This window comes from Trachinotus anak, unplaced genomic scaffold (genome assembly GCF_046630095.1).
Source record: "Trachinotus anak isolate AG129_WGS33_773 ecotype Australia unplaced genomic scaffold, CSIRO_AGI_Tana_v1 ptg000021l, whole genome shotgun sequence".
In the NCBI taxonomy this organism is placed as follows: Eukaryota; Metazoa; Chordata; class Actinopteri; order Carangiformes; family Carangidae; genus Trachinotus; species Trachinotus anak.
Window position 1 is genome coordinate 4,026,811 of NW_027273872.1, and position 21,955 is coordinate 4,048,765.

The 21,955-nt window shown below is 37.8% G+C and overlaps 1 protein-coding gene across 12 annotated transcripts in view; it reads right to left on the reverse strand.

The window, feature by feature from the left end:
* diaph2 (diaphanous-related formin 2) overlaps nucleotides 1-21,955 on the reverse strand; it is a 353,639-nt gene that overhangs the window by 324,818 nt on the left and 6,866 nt on the right. For 9 of the 12 annotated variants that reach the window (XM_071457232.1, XM_071457234.1, XM_071457233.1 and 6 more), the window contains 4 exons: nucleotides 14,241-14,273; nucleotides 13,007-13,183; nucleotides 7,827-7,931; nucleotides 2,386-2,406 (listed from right to left, as the gene is read on the reverse strand). In XM_071457232.1, coding sequence (XP_071313333.1) covers nucleotides 2,386-2,406; nucleotides 7,827-7,931; nucleotides 13,007-13,183; nucleotides 14,241-14,273 — 336 coding nt within the window. The remainder of the gene's footprint in view (nucleotides 1-2,385; nucleotides 2,407-7,826; nucleotides 7,932-13,006; nucleotides 13,184-14,240; nucleotides 14,274-21,955) is intronic. The other 3 variants (XM_071457237.1, XM_071457242.1, XM_071457236.1) reach the window with 2 other exon arrangements.

Sequence of the window (21,955 nt, forward strand, 5' to 3'; positions counted from 1 at the left end):
AGATGACCAGCATGTTAATGTGGAAATAAGCAGTCATCTGTCCAGTCATACAGATATTGATCACCTCCCTGTGGTTTGGAGATTGCCGCTTTACAACACACGAATCACATACCCTTTCCCTCAGTCATGTACACTCTCACTGTCATAGTCTCAGCAGCATTCTTCTGAGCTGCAGAGCCTGTCAATAGTAGTGCAGACAGACGGAAGTCTACTTTCACAGTAACAATGCAGGAGTCTGATGGATTGTGGCGTAAATCAGGCCAATCTTTACAGAGACAAATGCTATAAAGCCACTGCAGTGGTCAACAAGCAGCTGCAGCACAGTGCAAAGGAAGAGGTCCTAGTCCATCTGGACTGTTCTGGTCTACCTGCAGGCATGCTGTTACCCAGATGTGTGTGCTGCTCATATTTCCCTCAATCTTGCTTAAGGGGGTGAGAGCATGTGAGATTTAGCAGTGTTGCACACTTACACGCTGGTCAGACTGGATTAGAGCCAATTCAAGCAGTCCTCTCTTCTCACCTCATTCTCTACTGAGAGAGAGGAAAGTGCCAGAGAGATTTCATGCCTGAGACAGAGGAGTCACAGTTGCGTGTTCCCTCTAGACAATCCTAACCAACACTCCCCTTCCAGCACACCTGAGAGCCCTCTGTCCCACCGACACCTGCTGACAGCGTGAAAATGGGAATCTGCCAGCAAAGCAGGGAGCTAACTGCAGCCCACGATTGGCTAAGCAGGCTAAACACTGTCTCTCTTTTTTCCTCTTTCAGTGGAGCTTTTAAGAATGACAGCTCATAGCTTTCACTATGTTGGCCATATCCAAAGGCTACTGCAGCAGGACTGACACAGGGGTTACAAAAGTCAGGTCAAACGCTTCAGTATGCTCTTGAGTTTGAAGAAACTTCTTGATAACCAGGGCCTCTGGCACCTTTTGACATGGTTTGCAGAACTCTGAAAGTAGGCCTCCACATCTTGGATGAGCGGTCATGATACAAGCTGGGGTAATTCTGTCATATTCCATTTACTGAACACAATGTGGCTATTGCTGCTGATCGAGAGCTACTCCATCCATGTCCATACAGGCCAAGTCGAAAACCCACTCTTCCCACAGAAATAACCAAGCACAAAGGAACAGTTTGACAAAGAAGGAGAAAATGCAATCGATACAAAACGTCTCTGTAAAATGCTTCAAAGAAAGAGGTTTGTCTGAGAGCATGGGCAGAGCAGAGGCCAGGTCACAGTGTGCTGCTTTTCCTTGTCTGTGTTCCTGTTAAGCTTTACAGTCCTCTTAATCCTTACAAAGCTCTGAAACAGCAATGAAATAGCATTTAAAGTGATAATTCAACGCTTGCTAAACCAATAACAGATTGTATCTTCTTAAAAAATACAAAACTGTTCTTACAAAGGCAACAGGGTGCCACTTTATGGGATCTTGTGATAGAAAATAAGCAATTGGTAAATTACAGTGTGGAGAAATTAAAAAGTCTCACCAATACATTGAGAGCATGTTCTAAATTTTCTGGAATTATCTGGGTCTTTTGTAAACTAGGAGGAGGTAGCGTGAAATGACAACAACAAAAACAAGACAATATGTATGTAGTAAAACAGCCATGTGGGCTTAAATTCTTCCAAAAATAAACAGAGTTGTTGACTGCAAATTCAAATACAGTACATAGCCATGAATACTTCCACTAAATTAATATAGGCCAATATATCTGTTCAAAGCAGAACAAATGTACTTGATATGTTTCCTGCTGTTTACTAGGTTCAGTGTGTGTACGGTTTGTGCACACATGTGTGCACAAAAGTGTGTGCTCACAGCCTTATTAAATGATATATTCTCAGTATGCAGTGTCGCTCATTGACAGAATGAGCACAGTTGAAAACATTTAGATGCACCATGTTCTGATAAACACATTAGATCGTAGATTATGAGTATTTGTGTAAAAGCTATTGGTCTTTGTTGGTATCACGATATTCAAATGCTAATAGGTGTTACACTGCAATCTATTTCAAAGGAGAAACAGCAAAAACCAACAAAAGGCCTCCCAGTTCATTTTCAAGCTGTATAATTTCAGAATCCCTCACTTGAAAGTCCTACCATTTACAATGCTTGCAATTTATGGCCTTTCCAAATTACAAACCATTAACAATATCCAAGCTGAAAATAAAAATCCAAGCCATAAAAAAAAAAATCACCTCACTTGCACAGATTGTAATGTGGCGCTCCTCAACATTGTTCCAAAAGAAGATAAATGTATGTATACGTACGTGTGTGCGTGTGTGTGCGTGTGTGCGTGTGTGCGTGTGTGTGTGTGTGTGTTGAATGAAAACAGATGCATTGAAGGAACAACAGTCAGAAGCCAAATAAATAATGGGCTACTTACCGCAACTTTGCTCCCAGTTATCTGCATGCAGCGATCAGCGGAGAAGGTTAATGTGCAAAAAGACACAAACAGCACAATCATTAGTAGGCCAGAGAATCCTCTCCATTGAATGTTGAGGCATTAGCGTAACTTGTGTGACATCACAAAGACTATACAACTAAACGTTTGTAATTATAGGTACATTCTGAAGACAGTGTCTGCATTTGACAGCTGCAATTTTCCAATTTTGAAATTCTTATGACATTCATGAGATTTGGACACGTGAAAAGAACTTGCTAAGAATAGTACATAACCAAAGATATTGTCAATAAATGGCAACAACAACAACTGTGGAAGTGATGAATCAACATGTTAAGACATCCTAATGTCCACATAATGGATTTATTAAATGATTAACAGGGTAGAATATGATTATCCTTGTGCTTGACTGACTGGTATAGATTCACAGATTCATCCCCCAAAAGGAACAATGTCTTGTGTGGACAAAGAGGCTGCAGAGGGTCTCCCTAGGCTGAAATCAATCAACTGCCATTAGCACTGGGCTTCAGGTGTCAAATTTGTGTGGCAGAGCTACCTTGAGCCCATGCAGTCAGCACGATTCTTGGAGTTTAACCTTGTTATCTGTCAATAGTGGCAGATAGCAGGAGTGTTTTTTATTACTGCAACTATGGGGCTTGTTTCACAGTAGGAAGGTGCCTGTCAGCCGAGCAAATGTATTCTAATCTGTGGCTGAGCTCTCTTGCTTAGCTACACGTTTCTGAAAAAATGTATTCTGACTGCAGGATGTTACAGGACACAGTAAGCTCCTTTTCCTTTACCACCTCCTTTCTCTCCTGTTTTCACTCCATCCTATTCTCTATCCTCCTTCCATCTCTTCTAATCTCCCTTTCCATTTCTTTTATTGTCACTCTCAGTCTCTGCTTGTCCGTGGCCATTTGATGCTTGATTTCCCCTCTCCATTCTTCTACCAAGAGTTTATGATAGCCATAAAGTCTGTTTAACGCCTGCCACCACCTGATCACATACACACTACTTTTTAATCATACTGTGTATCCACATTTCCCTTGTTCTCCAGTGAATGCAGCATGTCACTGTCTAACACTGGGATTTATTTTAGCTGAATACTTCTGGCTCCTCAATATATTGAAATTAATCACATTTACATAACTCAGAGCTTAAATATTTTCCACAGATGTTGATGCTTACCACTACCCAATACGTGTTTTTGAATCTTGTTTTAGAGCAGTTTGACCAAAATAACAGACACCATCTTGCGGGTGGTCAGACAGACAGGGAGGGGCTTGTGGGGAACAGCACAGTGTCACTAAGAGGTTTGTATTTACAATACAATGTAACACCTTGTTCTCACTAAAACAGCTGCAAGACCCCATTTAGTTCAGACACCAACTAATAACTTGAGTAGTGGTAAGGTATAACTAGCTAGTGACATCTGTTATTGACCATCTCTAATACTACAATATTAATACATTTAGGACAAGTCCCTGTGCACAGTAATAAACAGATGTAAATGTGTACGTTTTTTCTTTTCAATACCTATATAACCATTACCACACTTTTTCATGATGAAAAATAAATTGATTACATAAACACTCATCAGTATAATAATAAAAGGCCTGGATGATCAGAGCAAATGCCAGCCCCAATTAAGAGACCAAGGTGGCACATTGATGGTCACATAAAAGAGACCATATTTGAATAAAACTAATACTGAAAAATAGGAGTGGGCAATCTGGCCAAAAATATCATGTGACAATCTTTTTGAGTACAATCGCATCCTGTTTCCGCTCTGGTTTTATTCTGAAAGTACTGACTAGATGTTGTGATTGCTATCTTTCCGTCACTTTGACTCTTCTTTCAAATAATCGTCTGTTTGCTGCTATTCTTCACTCACAATGCTCTTTACAAATTGTGTCATAGCCAATCACACTTTTTGCTTAGCTCATTATCAGTAGTTCAGTATTTGTTTGGACACCGCTGTTATTTATTTATGAGGTACTAAGTGTAAGTAAATGCATCTTGTTTTGTTCCAGTGGAGAACTGGTACATGTGGTGCTATACCACCATCACCACACCTGCAGAGCAGAACAAGGACTGCTGTCACTCGCTGCAGATAGCAGGCTAGCTGTCTGACTGTTAAAATGGGCTGGTTCACAGAGACTGACCTTTTAAATGAAATATCTAAATATAGCACCTTTTAATGATGCGATCTGTACTATTCATCTGAAAAGTAGATTGTCCACCATGTAGGATCATCAGATCACCCACCCCTACTGGACAGTCCCCCTTACAAGACCCTGCCACACCCATCTGACACACAACACGTTTGAAGTTAAACAAGAAAATATTCACTGTCGGTAGACAAAGTAGATTTCTGAGAAATAAGTGATTGTATTAGTGTAAAGGGAATTTTGGCAGTTGTAATGAGGTTGGCACACATTTATAGAAGGAAGAAAGAAGAAGAAATGAGGTGAGAGAGAAAGGCAACTATTCATGCAAAGCTGATGGTCAAGGACGTCCACAGACACACTCCTGCAAAAGCAGAGCTGGATATCACTGAAACACAGCTCATATTCAAATGAACAGGGTCAATGTAGAATGAAAAGACATTCCTATTTGAGTCACGGGGTAATTTGCTAGACTCCTGCTGAGGCACCTTGGTATAGTATGGTGTGTTCTCAATCTTGCCTGGTGATAGACGGGTAGAGAGGTGGCAATTCATGAGGGAGGGAAAAAAGCTTTGGTTTTCATTTGAAAGCCATATTTTACAAGTCTAAAGAAAGTAATCAGCCAAAATAATCAGCCTTTCCTCATATTAGCTAATATTTAAAACCTGATAGCCTTGTAGATGTACAGTACTGTTGTGTTTGTGGTATATCAAGACACACACACACACACACACACACACACACACAAAAAACATGTACATTGTGAAGGAAAACTCAAGCTGTTAAAGCTATTCAAGCTTCAAATTTTCCTTTTTTGCTGAATAAAAAAAAATAAGGTTACTCTTTGTGGGGCACCAAAGGACATGTTCAATTGAGCACATCTGCAGAGCCAGACAAGAAAAAGGGGACACAATACTGGAGGATATTTCTTGTTACAACAATTTTTATTGATCTAAACTTCCAGCTCCAAAGCATTTAAAGTCTGCATACTCTGCAATAGCTGTGGGTCAAGATAGAAAGAGGGTTGTCTAGACTAAAATTTGAGTATTGATGTGCACGTGGGGGAGCTGGTGACATTCATGTCTCACTTGTATTTTTGTGCCTGCACTAAAATATAAGTTTAAATATGTTGCTTCTGTAAGAGTAATATAAAAAATTATCTTGCCAGAAGTTCTATTGGGATCATCTACAAAAAACTAAAGCAAACACAAAAATTCAGCTCAATGTATATGAATCCTTTCCAAAGCCCTAAAACTGAATTCACAACACTGCAGACAATTTAGTTTAAAAAAAAAAAAAAAAAAAAAAAAAAAAAAAAAGATTGAGTTATATTAACAGTGAAGGCACCACAGCAAAACAGAGACACCCCAACATGACCAAAATGCATCACTCCTACATTCATCACCATTTAAATCTTAAATGCAACACATTATTTTCTAGTCCACACCGCATGCTCATCACCAACCACAAGCCACATCAGCCCCAGACAATGCCTAACCCTGGAAGACAAATACACTTTTAGTTCACACAAAGCAGTTCAATCATTAGGTGTCTAAATTTTAAACTAATGTCATTTCTAAGGTATTTGTTGACTGGAACGCTTTTGCTTCACGGTTGCTCAGATTTTCTTTACATCTATCAGAAGCTAAACAGATGGCAGAATATCAGTTCTGTTTGTAAATAATTGAATACATTTTGAAAACAAACTACTGTCACAGTTTGATTAAAGTCATTTTATGAAAAACAAATAAAAAGATCTGCTATCTAACTTTACTTATTTCCAAAGCAACTGAAATGATTCATTAAGGTATGAGCATAATCTTATACAACTAAGGGTAGGATTTTTTTTTTTTTTTAATTTTAACTAAATTATAAGTTTTCCTAAACAGTTGCAGTTTGTTTTTGTGGCAATCCCCTAATACACTCTTAGACAGTATCTTAGACAGACATTGTTACACCAATAGTTTAGCGTATAGTAACTCTCACTGCAAAGGAGATTTGGTAGCAGTGTCACATTATTATCACTCACATACAAATGACTATGTATATGACATGGTGTGTGAATGCACAGGTGTTTTAGTGTAACTGTATGCACACTTGTATGAATGTGTGTATGCACAGACACATCATCACTGACTCAAACATCCCCCTCCTTCAGTCCTATTAAATGTGATAGCAGGGTGCTGACAGACATCACATTTTGTCCTCTGTCCTTTCACTACACAGATTACGTTATTCATTTGAATAAAATATCAGTGCTCACAAAGCATAATGGGCCCTGTGAGGAATTCAATCATCTCGGATAATCATCATTATCAATAATGCCAGTTAATTACCATAACAATGAGTAAGGTAATAAATGATGATGTCAAGAGAGCGCTACCAGGTTCGGGAAGCAATGGGGGCAGAAATCACTTTTTTCTTCTGTGCTGATATTAATTTTACCTCACAAGGTTGGCCATAACCTCAAAAGAGGATACAAGAATTTATCATACATTCACATATTACTGTCAAAACTCCTTACTTTTAATTGCTGTTTTTGGATTAGACGGATGAAGTATCATATTCCAGATTACTGTACAACAACGGGCAACATAATCTATTTCCAACTGTTAATAATCTAAATATAAAACAACTGATAGTAAAGATAAGCTCTCAGAGCAAGACTAAAACTGTATGGTGAAGCTAGCTTCAATGTGGCATAAATATAGGCTTATTATAGGCTCATGCTGAACATAGCCTGAAAGCTCTTGTGTGCACCTCTGTATTTGATGGTTGTTATCCTAGTTACTAGTTACATGCTGAATCAAGCAGTTGACTGAACTTCATTTATACCCAAGTAACAAAGCAAGGCACTGCCACCACTGGATAAAAAAACCTCACATGCATGTACTGGACCACAAACAATTTTCATGCAAACACATGACTAGACAAGCGCTGACCATCCACCTAGTATTGAGAAAGTCAGTGACTTTAATTTATATCCAATAGATTGTGGCACAAGAGGGAAAATAAAGAAAATAAATCAAAATTGCAATCAAAGATGTGGGACTCAAGCATGAAGAGCAGAGAGTGAGACAATGACAGAAGTGAGTGCACAAAGGAAAGGATGACAAAGCAAGCCATAAAGCAGAGGATCAAGTTAAACTCTTTCTGGTGAGTCAATGGAGTGTCATACTTCAAGCCACCCACTACAATTATGCAGTACACTTCAGTTTATAGTGATATAGCATTTGGGTTTATTCTCTCACTTACAGATTTGGCAGTGGCTGAGATGTACTGGACCACCATCTCGCGTTTGGTGCTCAAGTCCTTTCCTCGTAGAGGTGCTTTGCGTTCCTCATTCAGGTTCATGTCCTCCTAAATACACACAGGCAGTGAGAAATTTAATGTGTAGTAATGATAAAAATCAAGTAATTGCTAATAGTAGAGAAGGTCAATACATTATAAAATGAAATGAGTAAATTAAAATTATTTTATGCATGGAAATAGTTATGCTTTGTAATACAGTTAACATCAGGGTGCATCTAAGAGACAACTGAAGATGGTGGGAAACAGCTAAAACACAAACCTTCGACACTTAGCACATACTGCATCTATGCTGTTGACCAGAGAGAAGTTATATGCTAAAACCTAATAAAAAGGTCTCAAAATAACTCAAAATCTCAAACTTTGAACCATGTTATTTACAGTGCAATAGTTTCACTAGCAGGAATAAATATTTCAGACCTACCAACAATTATAGTTCCATATATTACAACCCTTTAACATAAAATCCTGTCCTTCTACGTTTGAATACATTTCTTTTGCGTTTGTCAAAGTCACCAGGTTCAGCAACAGGAAATAATGACAGTAATAATTAGTCCTTGAAACGAAAGTAGCAAGGCTACAGCAATATAAACTGTGCGCCCAAACTGTGCGCCTCCAAACAAGAGAACAAAATCAAACAACACTGCTTCTATTGAGGCCATGCAATCACATCAGATAGGCTGGATAGGCAGTATCTGCGTGTTATTGGGAGTATTATCTTTGTGCTACTTTAATTCTGCATCACAAAAGATGTCTTTCATGTGAGAGACATCAGGGGATGGAGCGAAGGCCGGACAGAGCACTAAAAGCTAGGGAATGACATGATGATTAGAATGGAGGGGGATGTTTATCAGAAGCACTCTCTCACAAAGAGATGGCAAGAATGAACAGGGAGAAAAGACATCCTCTTCAGGGTTTTAGGATGGTGACTCTTAAGTTGTGGAGCCATGCTGCCCTCTACTGGGAGGCAAAGAAAATAAGGTGTCGTCTGATTTGGGTGATCTGATTTGGCAGTGATTGCCCTCTGTCCTGACATAATGTAAAATTATAAATTAAGTGTGTCACTTCTAAGTAAGAACACTGTATTACGTAATGGTTTGAATATCTTACCACAAGTAATGTAATTCAAAGTGATTTTGCTTCATTTGTCAGTTAAGCATGGTCTGGAATCCCATCCAGGGGCACCATGACCTAAATTACTTCAACTACATTTCCTCAAGTATAAATACCCTCATAGGTTAAAAAAAAAAATAAAAAAAAAAAATAAAAAAAAAAAAAACCTTTAACATCCTTTTTGTGGAAGGAGGAGGAAAAAAAAATTAAGCTGAAACTTTTACAACTGGCAGGTTTTTCACCCAAGGAAATCAGCAGGTTTTTTAATTAATCTTTGAACCCTGCTAATTTATCTGCTTAATTGGCATTCAATAAAAGAAGCAAAATGTGGCAGGGTGAGGATGTTGTAGGAGGGGTAGGAGTATTGGGCCTGCGGGATGCTTGTCAAGGGGCAAACTGGAGGAATGAGCCCTCCATGTTTAGTCTCCAAAATGATTAATGCTATTTTATTAATTATACCCTCAAAGGCTTCATAAAAAAAGAGTCTCAGGATATCTTCAACTATGCTGCCGGTGTAACTGAAATGATGAAATCTGAGCTTGTATCATTGACAGTGGAATTTGCAAGAAATATGTTCTTGATCAAATTGTCTCGTGTTGATTTGGCAAGCTCTACTAAGAATTTTCCTATGTGACTCAGTCTCCACGTGTCTTGCTTATGCCAAAAATAATTTCATTCTGCAACACCTGGAAAATCAAGCATCATGGACAGGAGTTTAAAGGACACTGTCTATCCAGCAATACATTAGTGGACTGCTGTACTGCACATGTATGCTCGGTGCAGTCCATAAGTAGTAAGGCAGTGACACATTTTGTTCACTCTCTTGGCTCTGTATTCCAGCACAATGAATTTAAAATGAAACAATGGCTGAGGATAATGAGCTGAATTTCATCTTTAAAGGTGTTTGATGGAGTTCACATCCCTACTGGTTGAGCAGACTTCTAATACAGTATATACAAGCAAAACAGGGTAATGTTCTTGACTGGCCAAGTCAGCCACCTCAGTCCAATACAGCAGGTGTTTCACTAACCTAAGACCAGCACTAAAAACATTACTGGCCTGATGATGCATCATCAGGGAAGGTATTAAACATCCGCAGATTTCAGGCAGTCACTATCTGCAAAGGATTTTCTACTAAATATAAAAAACGTTAACTTAATCTAAGCTTCTGATTAGACATATACTGTAGATTGTATTCACCCAAATTTCAGGGATAAGGTGCAACAAATTACTACATGGTTCATCTGATGTAGCAATAAGCATCCTTAAATTAAAAGAGTAATTAAGCACTATGATTTCATAGCAATCGGTCAGTGAGCTTTAGACAGTTGAGCAACAAAGCACAAAAATATGTTACTGTCCTCCTATTTAGGGACTACTCTGTATAAAAAAAATATAAGATCGGCAAAAAGTCTTGCAGCGTGATGTGGCTGCAAATGCAGCCCAATCCAGGGTGTCACAGGCTTCAAATCAAAGAAAGAAAGCAATTAATGGCTACCATCAAATGTGTCTGAAGCTGAAATGGATATGAAAAGTCCATGCTATGGGGAAAAGCAGATCTAAGAAAAGTAGAAGACATAAAACTGTTTTGCTTCAACTGTGACAAATGGATTATTTTGTCCACTACCCTCAAGTCTGATCCATGGGTGTGCAAGGGCACACACAGTAACTCTCCTGTGGGCTGGTTTTAATGTCCTGGTGCAGGGTGTTAACTGCTGAGAGATCACATAAGTGCTTATTACTACGAGTGTTCATCCTGACAATGGTGCATAGAGAGGCACATAAAACCTCAAACTAGCCACAGCAGCACTACACTACTCTTGACAATGAAAAGAAATTCTCTTAAGAATGGTAAACAAACAACAAGCACTGGGATCAAATCAGTCCTAAGTGAAGATGTCATGCTCTTGGAGGTTTTCATGCTGACAGACAAGTAAAATCATCATCTGTGTAATGATATCATGACTGCTAATGGCCGCATCAGCACAGGGGACTTAAAGTGCCAATATGCAGCAACTGTTGACACAAATTAACAACACAAGGGAGATTTTCTAAAAGGAAAGGACAATTTCATGTATCTGACTAATGAAATTAGTTCATATTAATGTGTGTGCTAGTGTGTTCCTAGGTTGAACCTCTTGAATTGGGGTCTGTAACACAGCTGCCTCCTTTGTGAGATACAAACACTGGACATTTCATCAGAGGATTTAGTGCTGTGCATTTTGATGAGGAGCTCTGAATTCCAGCTGTGCACATCTTGGTAAATTCAACGACAGGACACACAAAGTAAAGGCACACACTGCATTCTTCTAAAGGCAGTGCTGAATGTAAATGTTCTGTTCATGCATTTTAACTTTCCCTGCAGTTCTATGAAAATACTTCTGCTCTCAATGGTTAGCTTCAAAAATTTAGAAAGAGTTCATTTGGTTTTCTTTCCCAGTGACTGAGTGTTTCTTCCTATATTTACCCAAAACCCTTTGATGACCTTTCAGTAATAGGCTATGTGCTATTTAGGCTTTGAGATACACAGTGTAATGTGTAAACTGCTTTCCTGAGAAAAATATATTTTCACTTTCTCCTAGTCATTAATGCACAGTACGTGGTCTCACTAATATGGCATGGGTCATCCCTTCCTTCGAAGCCAGCTAGACATCTAAGGCTGTAGCATGTAGCACCAGAAAAAAAAACCAATCAATAACAGAAGGGCTGTAAAGACAAAGAGAGCAACTAAAATGTATGTGTGTATGACATAAAAAGAGACAGAGGGATGACAAAGATGGTTAGATGCTGAAGAGAAGCAATTAGCATCAAAAGAAACTACCACTGTCATTTTTGTTTTTGCTACATCAAAGCAGAAAAGTTTACAATCTGTGTTTACAGTCTGGTTTACAGTCTAAATACTTGTGGCTTCAAAAGTACATAAGTAAATAACCCTGTTCTTTTTTATTTCATTACTGTAATTACACTTCCTATCCCAAAGTGTCAAGGCCTGTCAAGTGTCACACCAGCAAACATGCCTTCTGTGTCATCCGTCACTGAGCAAATTGAAGCTTGGGTTTAATGTCACGCCACTGTGAGCACAAACATAGTAATTGAGAGGTGAACTGAGTGACAGGGATGAGCACCCAGGCAAGAAAACACTGAGCAGTAGCCTGATGAAAACCAGGACCACTGGTCACATTTCTCTGGCCAAGACCATTGTATGAGAAAAAAGGAAAGGCAGGCACCATACCACGCACACATACACACTCAGAAACATTATCCACAGTAGTACACACAACCTATGCAATGAAGCCAGAGTAATTCAGCTCCCCACTTCAAAGAGATGGGCTGAAAGCTTTTTGTTAGATTTCAATCCTGCAGTACATAAGGCCAAAAATGCATTTCAATGGAGAAAATCACAAGTGTGACAGAGCTTTGACCCCACAGATGAGTGTGAAGTGAATTTCAAAGTTTGGTGTTCTGAGAGTTGCCTAGGGAATACATGGGTGGAGCCCTGCATCACAAAAGCTTAACATCTGAATACATAAGCACTGATGGTTTTCTCGTGAATGTCAACATCATCTCTATAAATCTACAGATAGGCCTGACGCTGATCACTGATCTGACTGCAGTCACAACTATTAGAGCTTTGTCTTTAGATGCAGATGTTTACATGCAAACTAATACTATATAAAAAAAAATGTAAACATCATAACTCTGTTTCCGATTTAATGCTGTGATAAACATTGATAACACTGAACTTAGATTAAGTCGTACCATGTGTTCCTCATTGCGTAACCATGATACCTTGATAGGGGAATTATCAGGACAGATTATATTGTGAAACTACAAACAATTTTAAGATGTTGCATAAAACTAGGAGAGCTTTGAAAACTACAAATGTCATGACCTTTTTTTTTTTTTTTTTTTTTTTTTTTTTTTTTTAACATGCCTGGCAAAGCTTTGCTGTTGTGCAGCGCTAAACATGACCATCTGCAGAGGAAACACCACAAAAGAAATACAAAGCTCACCATCATCTTCTCAAAGAGGTCAATGATCTCCTTTTCTGAGAGGTTCATGGAGCGGTCGTCAAAAAGAGGCTGAGGAATAGGCAGTTCAGCCTGAGTAGAGAGGGGATCTGTTGGGTGCTGTATGAGGGGCTTCTCCTTCTTCATCCCTGTTTTCCTGAAACTGGTGATGCGATCACGCTGAAAGAAAACAGAGTGTTTGAGATATTAAAATTTTGCACTGCTAAAAATCATGTTGAAATTACATCAAGTATAAGAATGACAGTTTTTAGTAACTGCCAATTTTCACTGAAGGAAAACCAGATTTTACTCACCATCATACACCAAGGATTACCTGGTTTGTGCTTATGTCATTAGAATAATTTTGGCATACAGTAGCAACTTAAGATCAGTGTTATACTGTCAGTGAGACTCTGTTCAGTTTGTTATATTCATCAGTTGACACTATTGAGATGAATTCAGTGTTGTAAAGTTTAGTGTGAAAGCAGAAAAAGTCCACGGACCGCATGCAACCACTCAATGTTAGTTCTTTTTAGTAAAATGGAATGGAGAGGACATGCTGGATGAATGAACATATAGAAATGAAATGGAAAGACAAACATGATGATGATGATGACATACATGATGTCACTATTGACAGTTTGGTGAAATATTACTGGATGGATCAGTCTGTAAGCTAAGACAAAACATATTGCTCCTGATATATGTGAACATTACATTGTACATCCTAAATTTAATTCAATACTATACAAAGCTTTTAAGTGTTAATGTCAGACTATTCGTTAACTAAGGGTATTAAAAAAGCTCCAGGCAGATCAGCATATCTAATCAGAGGTGCCATGGATAATTGCACAGCAAGTGATCTATGAGATGCTTACAAAAGTCTAGATGCTATCGGCTAAGTTTTGTTCATAATGAAAAATTTAGGCTACCAGTACCATTAAAAATCATCTTTTATTTACACAGGGCTACCAACAACAAGTGAGTGAGAGCAATTTAAGCTTTTTTCTGTTACTGCATAAGAACACAAAGGTCACATTATATAGTAACCTTATAGTTTTTTGCATTAAAAAAAAAAAAATAATAATAATAATAATAATAATAATAATAATTCAATTAATATGCTTTTGGCACATTTGACCCATCCACATATTTCACAAGTCTCATGCAGTCATGACAAAACATGAGATGATGTAAAACAAAACTAGTCACACCAAAATTAAACCAAGCACCTTACCATGTCATCAGCCAATGTTTTTATGTGTATGTTCTGTTGGAGGGAGGGCACAGTGTGAAAAACAAGATCCAACAGAAAATGACAGCACCCACAAAGTGCACAGTATGTATCCCATCTTAAATGCATTCACATGTACGGTGTCCCCTGGATACTGTCCCATTTTTCTCCAAGAAGCCAAATTAGGTTTTCAATAACAAATACACTTAACAGTGATATAAAGGATATGGCCTAAATGTCTTTGGACCACATCTTATCCCAGTCTCATTATCTGCCCCCCACCACCCCCCACCTCAATAATGAGCATATCCCAGACACTGTACATGTGTAGGATGTGACAATACTTGATGTCCCCAATAACAGGGTTTTAATGTATGGAAGCGTTAAGTGTGTGTTCAAAAGTGAACACCCCAAGCACACACACTTAAAGACATATGGTAAACATTTTATATAAATGAGACAAATCATAAAGTACCTCTAATCCCACAGACATAAAAACAGACATGGCAGCACACCTGTTCACAACACCCACTGAAAAACTGCAATTTAGTGCTGCTTAGTTAAAGTTTTGTGTATCCTAAAAATAATACACTTTCACAAGGCAATGTGTTAGAGCCTGGCACAATTTAACACCAAAAGGGTATTTTATCTCTATAATATGTGTTCTAAAGAGCATCTCTTGCAGTGAGAGCGGCCCAACTAAATCATTCTTCTTCACTGTTATTATAAACTCCAGTCAAAGAAATTTCCAACTTTCTAATTATCTGTTTGCTTGCAAACCAAATCTTAGAATCCGCACAAAATGTTACAAAAAGCACAAATAAAAAAAAATTAAAACCACAACTTCTCTTTATTACAGATGTTTATCTTCATCTCAGACACAATAAGACAAACAAGGCGCGTGGCTCAGCAAGGGACAGTCATTTGAAACACACCTCAAATGGGAAGCAGTAGCAACAATGCCATATGCTATGGTGCTAGGCTGTGAAGTACTAATGAGCAGGGAGATGTGGGGTGGTGATGGCCATAAAGCCTGCCTCCAGCCGTGGATTTCTGCACTATTCTAATCAGGGAACTACTGATGCTGGGGCAAGCAAACAGATTGGCTCTAACCTGCACCTCCCTCTGTGCATCTTCATCAGCTGTCGCTCTGGGCAACAATGAGCCGACACTTAAACTGCCATATCTATCACTAGTTTTGTCTGCAACAACTGATCAACAGTTGGCTGATAAAGCCTCAGTCTCTATGTGTAGGCTTTGTGTTAAGATGACAAATACAGTATGTTACATTCATCAGGCATTATGCATTGCAGGTTCTGCCTGGAATGTCCACTATTTGTTTCACCATCATTTGTGGCCTTCAATTCAGCTGCACCACTTCTTACAACATTTGGAAAGCTAGGAACTTGACCCAAGCATCAACTTTTCCCATTTCTATCTCAGAGCGTATGTGTCATTAAGCCCAGCATTCTCTAGCACTCTAAAACTGCGTGAAACAATAGCTAATTTTCAAATGGAGTACTTAAACATTTTCTAATCAATTTAACAACAATCAAACCACTGTTTGGTTAATTGCCTTGACTTGAGGGCCTTTCCTTGCCCATTATCTTGGCAACATCGCAACAACGCAATTTAACATCTAACAATTAAGCTTGCATGTCCTCTGGGCTTCTCCCGCTTATTAAAGTAAACTTTTTCATCATAATAAATGTTTATTACCAGACCCATATTCCTCTAAATAACCTAATCAAATTAGCTCTGGGTCCCTCCTTAATCAAATATGATTATGACTCCATGCAGATCCTTAAAAATGAAAACACAAAGCAATATTCCACAACTTGAGAGTCAATTTGGGGACACAAAACCATACCAGCACGCATATTTCACACAATAACTTTTAAAATTATCATTACATAGTACAATTAATGTTAATATTACATTAACTCATGTAGAGACATATTCTTCCATTACTCTTTGTTTTATTACAAAATGAGACCAGGTGGCACATTAAGTAAATTTTTTATTGAAGATGGACAAAGGACCAACTTTGTTTCACATTGGCTACCATTGTTCAGCTTTTAAATAGCAATACTTGTTATACCCAACCAATTTAACTAGACCATCTGTATGATGTCATTTTAACTCACTCACTGGAACTATCACTATCACTATTAAATCAGTAGCCATGATGTGTCTGTAAAACGGGTTTAAAAGGAAATTAGGTTTTACTTTAATTAGTTCTAATAATAACAAAGGATTACTGGGAGCCAGCCACTGTTGGCAGTGAGGACTCTAATGCAATGCTCTGCTGACAGTTCTTGGCAACTTCATGAAACTATCTTGTGTTCCCATTTAATCAACTTCTAAGTTCAGCCACAGGAAAGTCAGGGCTAGAAACACCTGTTTTTAGTGTTGCAAAGAAATTCATTTTTCCCGGGGAAAAAAAGAAAATCTAAGCACTCACTAAAGAGCTCTGAGAAATTTAGGAAAAATGTACAAATTTTATAATGAGCCTATTGTACTGGTAAGTACATTTCATTGGCTCAGCAGTCAAACTGGGTTTTCATAGAGGAAAATCTGTATTCTCTTTAAATGGTCATTCATTTTCATTATGAGCAAAATGAAGGGCAAGATTTCCTCATTTATAAGGAAAGTATTGTATCAGATATGTTATTATTAAGCAACTCTATGGGCTAAAGTATTGTATGGACAAACATGTGACTTATCAATATAACAATGTTGACACTTTAACTATATAGTCTTAATTAACAGTGCACTCTGCTCTTACATGTAGGTGCCACTGATCTTCATCTCTGTCCACGTGAGAAACTATGCTGATTCATAATGTGCAATGTGAACATGAAACTGATTACACAGGAACTTTGTGGCCTAAGTGAGGAGTAATGACCTAGAAAACATCTAAAAACCCTGACACCATCAGATTGCGATTTTGACACTAACAGGTTGCAGAGTGCACATTTGTTGTTTTACTTAAAGTGCAAAATTACTACATACTCAAGTATCTCCTATTATTTGTGTGCAATGACACAACATTTGTAATTTGTAAGTGAAGTACATTACATGATGATAAAGCACACAACACTGTTTTTGTCCAAACAGCTGCATGGAAAGCTTAGTTTGCCAGTTTTCAACAGCTTGTAAACATGAACACACCCTTAAGGGCAGTAACCGTACAAAAACATAAAATATGCAGTGACACACACTAATCACAATGCACCTTTAACTCCTAAAACTTCTTATTTTCCAAACCATTTACCTGTCACAGAACAAAGAGAAGTGATGATAAATCTCAACACAGCCTACCATAATGCCAAGGAATAACTGTCACTGACAAACACACAGCATTGTTTGAATATATTTGATCGGGAAAATGACTACAAGGGAATCTGATCCACAGCAATGATGGGCATGTGCAAAGTCTGTAAGAGCGATAGCTGACACATGCCTGTGTCAATTATCAAATCGCAGACCAGAAACACAAAGTTAACACACACACACACACACGCACACACACACCATTTAAGACGCACCTTTTCTGAAAGTCACAATACAGGGCCCCAAAATTTGGGGTGTTGCTCCTCAACTTTTCAACAGGGTGCACCAGAGTTCCTACTAGAAAATGGTGTGGAGCCATGTGCCAAAAGTCCCATTGATTGCATACAACAGATTACAGACTTGACAACATAAGTTTAAGTTTTTATACCTTTATCTAAAAATACTTTATGTATTATTTTAAGAAGGAAATCAATAACCTGTTTTTATACAGAAGAATAACTAAGCATCATCAAAATCCTGCTCTAACTGACAGGCCTGTAGGCCATAGCACTACTTTCTTCTCGTGACATTAGAGACTCATGTTTGCTTGTCATAGCCATAAACATCAAAATTACATAATTTTTCTTCGTGTAATCAGATAGGATGTACAGCATTGCCAATATCATGCTCAATTTTGGGGGAGTGGCATCAGAGAGCAACCACCATATCATCAGAGTAATTGAATTAGACATACTCTAAACAAATCAATTTGTCTAAATTAATCTTGTTACACAGCCTTCTCAATGGTTGTCTTTGTAAACTCAGAGAGGTAGTGCACAACACAGCCTACATCACAACACAGCAAAAGATTTATGAAAGCATAAGGAGCATTTATTTGTCTTGGTAAAATCTATTCAATTAATCTTTATGTTTGCACTGTGAGTACGCCCTTTTCAAGCAGAGCAAAGAAGTAGGGAAAAGAGGCCATAAGACAATCTAAGACCCCATTTACACCTGACATTTCATGTGACATATATCCAAACTATATCTGAGGAGCATTTATCCATTTAGAATACATTTACTATAAAAAACTGACTTCAGTAACCACACAGAAATTAAATTGCCCTCTCCTGGTGTCTTCCCCTACAATATGCAAATAATTCTTTCTGAGCATTTAAATGACAGTACACATCTGGTTTCATTTGCACTACACCCTTGTGTCTCATCTTTATTCACACTTTGGTAAATGTTTTCATCTCCCCAGCTCCCAAATTCCAAGAAACTTCACTGAGTTGTCCGAATAAGTTTGCAGAAGAGGTCTTCAGTCAATTTTCCAGATTTGTGGGACTTCTGAGATTTTTTTCCTCCTTTTCTCAGTTTCCTGAGTTCTATTCAGTTGACAAGACGATCCAATAAACCTGCTACTGAGAGTAGGACACTGCTCAGTCAGTTAACTATAAAAACTGCATGCTAGGGATATAAAGTACTAATAAATGATAGACCATTCTTCATCTAAATTAACTTTAATTATAAATTATTAAATATTTATTATTAAAACTAATTCAACTTAACAAATCAAAACAACCATTTTACCCCTCTTTTACAGAAAATGTATTATACAAATTGGTTTCTATTTGCATGCTAGCAATATTTAAATGATTACATTAAAGTACTTAACAATACACCCAATAATACAATAAGTAATTCAGAAAACTAATTTACAGCTATTTTAAAATACAAGAGATACAAGAGTATATATTTGAAGATGTGACCCTAGGAAATTGTAACAGGCATTCTTCACCATTTCACTTTTTCAAGATTAACAATACCATTAGAGAATATGACCTTACAGCTAATTGATTAATTACAAAATAGATTAATCAATATATATCAGAACTGATAATGTCAGCTTCAGATTTCCTTTCTTCTGAAAAAACACATATGAACCACTTTTACCTGAAGTGAGAGTAGAGATAGCCACATCAACACGTACGTGTCTGTGACTTATATCATCATCACAAATGGGAGTAATAATGAGAGTGAAATCTAGAGTGAAGGATTCTGGGGGCTTGTACAGCACAGAGTGACTGTAGGCAGCACCACAAGCAAACACACACAGCAAGCTACCACACACAAGGAGACACCAGGAGACACAACCTCTTATCCTGCCACAGAAAAATCTAGCGTACACATGCAATTGTCTTCTTTGCAAACTGGATTAGAAACAATTTAATCAAGCACAGGATATCAGTTGTTCTCTTAAAAAAATAAATTAAGTCTTGACAGATGCAGTGTTCACTCAGTTCAAATGCATAAGCTTCAGATGCTTTAACTTGTTTAATTCCAAAATAGTCCAAAAAACAAAACAAGTAATTAAATTGCAAAAGAAAAAAGCAATAAAGAATGGACACGGTTTCTGCAAGAGCTGAAGTGCCTTTAAAAGGGCACGAGTCTGTGGTAGTCTTCGTATTTCGGGAAAGTGCTGGCACTGTTTACACTTTCCTAAAACAGCATCTATTGAAAAGGGAAAGCACACAACAGCCAGTAGAGCTAAGATTTGAATGCCTCCACACTGGATGGCCTGACCATGTGACTGCATACTAGCACAGCACTGCCCCCAGGTTATCTGTCTCTACTGAAAGTGAATTTCTAGTACTGTACCCTTGAGGGCTCACATGATAGGCAGGTATAACAAAAGTTGAGGTTTGTAAGAAAAGACAGAAATGTAGTGCATTTAGAGTTTCTTAAATTATTCATGATTTCACATAAAATGTCATTTGTATTTTACAGACTACTGGAATGAAATAAATCTGTTCCAGCAAAAGCTACTAGAACTACTGGATCTTGATGATGCAATTATTATTCTGACTTATTTCAACTAGAATTTAAAATCCAGCTTTAAATATTCAGTGATCACATCTGCTCAACCGCTTGTTTTCCCTAATTGCTGCCATGTGCAGAAAGACATGAACTCATGACCTTGTTGTTATCTTTGGGCTGTTTGCTGGCTGGTGGCTAATGATACTGTGTATAACTAGGGTGCGAAGCAACTAAATGTTTTAAAAAATAATCCAGTCACAATGTCTGAAAATATGTTGTTGTGTATATCATGGTAGTAATTATACCTGTCAATACCTTTCTGATATTCTACATTACCATTACTAAATTTAGTCTTTTAATTTTTATTAATTTTTATTAAAATACAATGACTCTTGATATCCCTGTATGGCGCCTTTCTCACTAGACGTGTATCAGGCAGTGCATCAAGTCTATCAGCCAGTGAGTAGTCATTCTGCATTGACCTCCTTTCACAGCACATTGCATGAAGAGGTTTATTCGACAAGTCAGTGTTTCATTTTTAATTTTACATTTCATGGTTTTATTCTCAAATTAAAATACATTATTAGTTAGATTTATTCTTTTCACAACTAATGTTACATTCTGTCTCATATTTGCAACTTATGTCACTTCACTACACTTCACTACAGAAGGTGTTAAGACAGCTGTCAAACAACCCAACAAAATCTGATTCCTAAATTACACAGACAAACAGTGAAGTAAAGCAAATCTGCAACAATGCCTGACACCTGCTCTCACCAAAATAAGTAAAAGGGAAAGCTCCCTCATCACAATCCTGAACTATAATTCATGTAAAATAGCAGGAAAAACCCTCCAGCCTGACCAGCATCTGACTCTGCAGTAGCTCAGCCAAAAAACAGCCTACCACTCATGAATCATCAAAGTACTGTCTAACTATGAACAACTTCAAATGACTCACATAATGTTACATGAAGAGGACTTAAATGTATTGATGCAAGAGTAACATCTTAGGGTGGCTTTTTTAATATGTAACTGAAGCAGCCAAATACATTTCCCATTCTCAAGTCTTAGTCCATTGATGTACATGAATAGGGCTCATCTCAGAGAGTGACACTGAGCAGTGAGTCTGTCGGTTTCTTCCACTGTGTGACTAAAGCATTCTTCTCCACTTCCTCTCTCCAACTTCCTGAATGCCATTATTAAAACACTCACATGTGGTCCATTTCCTGCCGTTTTTCACACATCTCCCTAACACAGACAAAGTTATATTCACTCAACAAGACAATGTAAAAGTGGAAAAAATACAAGGCAGCACATGAGAAAAAAATGGTAGGACTACGTGACATAAAACCTCTTTACATTGACCAAACAGGATATAAGCAATGCACAACAGCCTGAAGTGTATACCAAGCTGACAACTTGAACTAACTGTATGCTAACATGACCTAAAAGGATCCCTCAGGCTTCCCTAAAGCTCGTGTATCAAAGTGTCAAATGCTTCAAATGCCAAAGCTTCCAACAGTAGCAGCACAGTATAATCCATAAAATATGACTCACAATGTGATACTGTTAAAACTGTCAAAAGCATGGTGGTTAAATACAACGATGCCTAGCTGCACTCT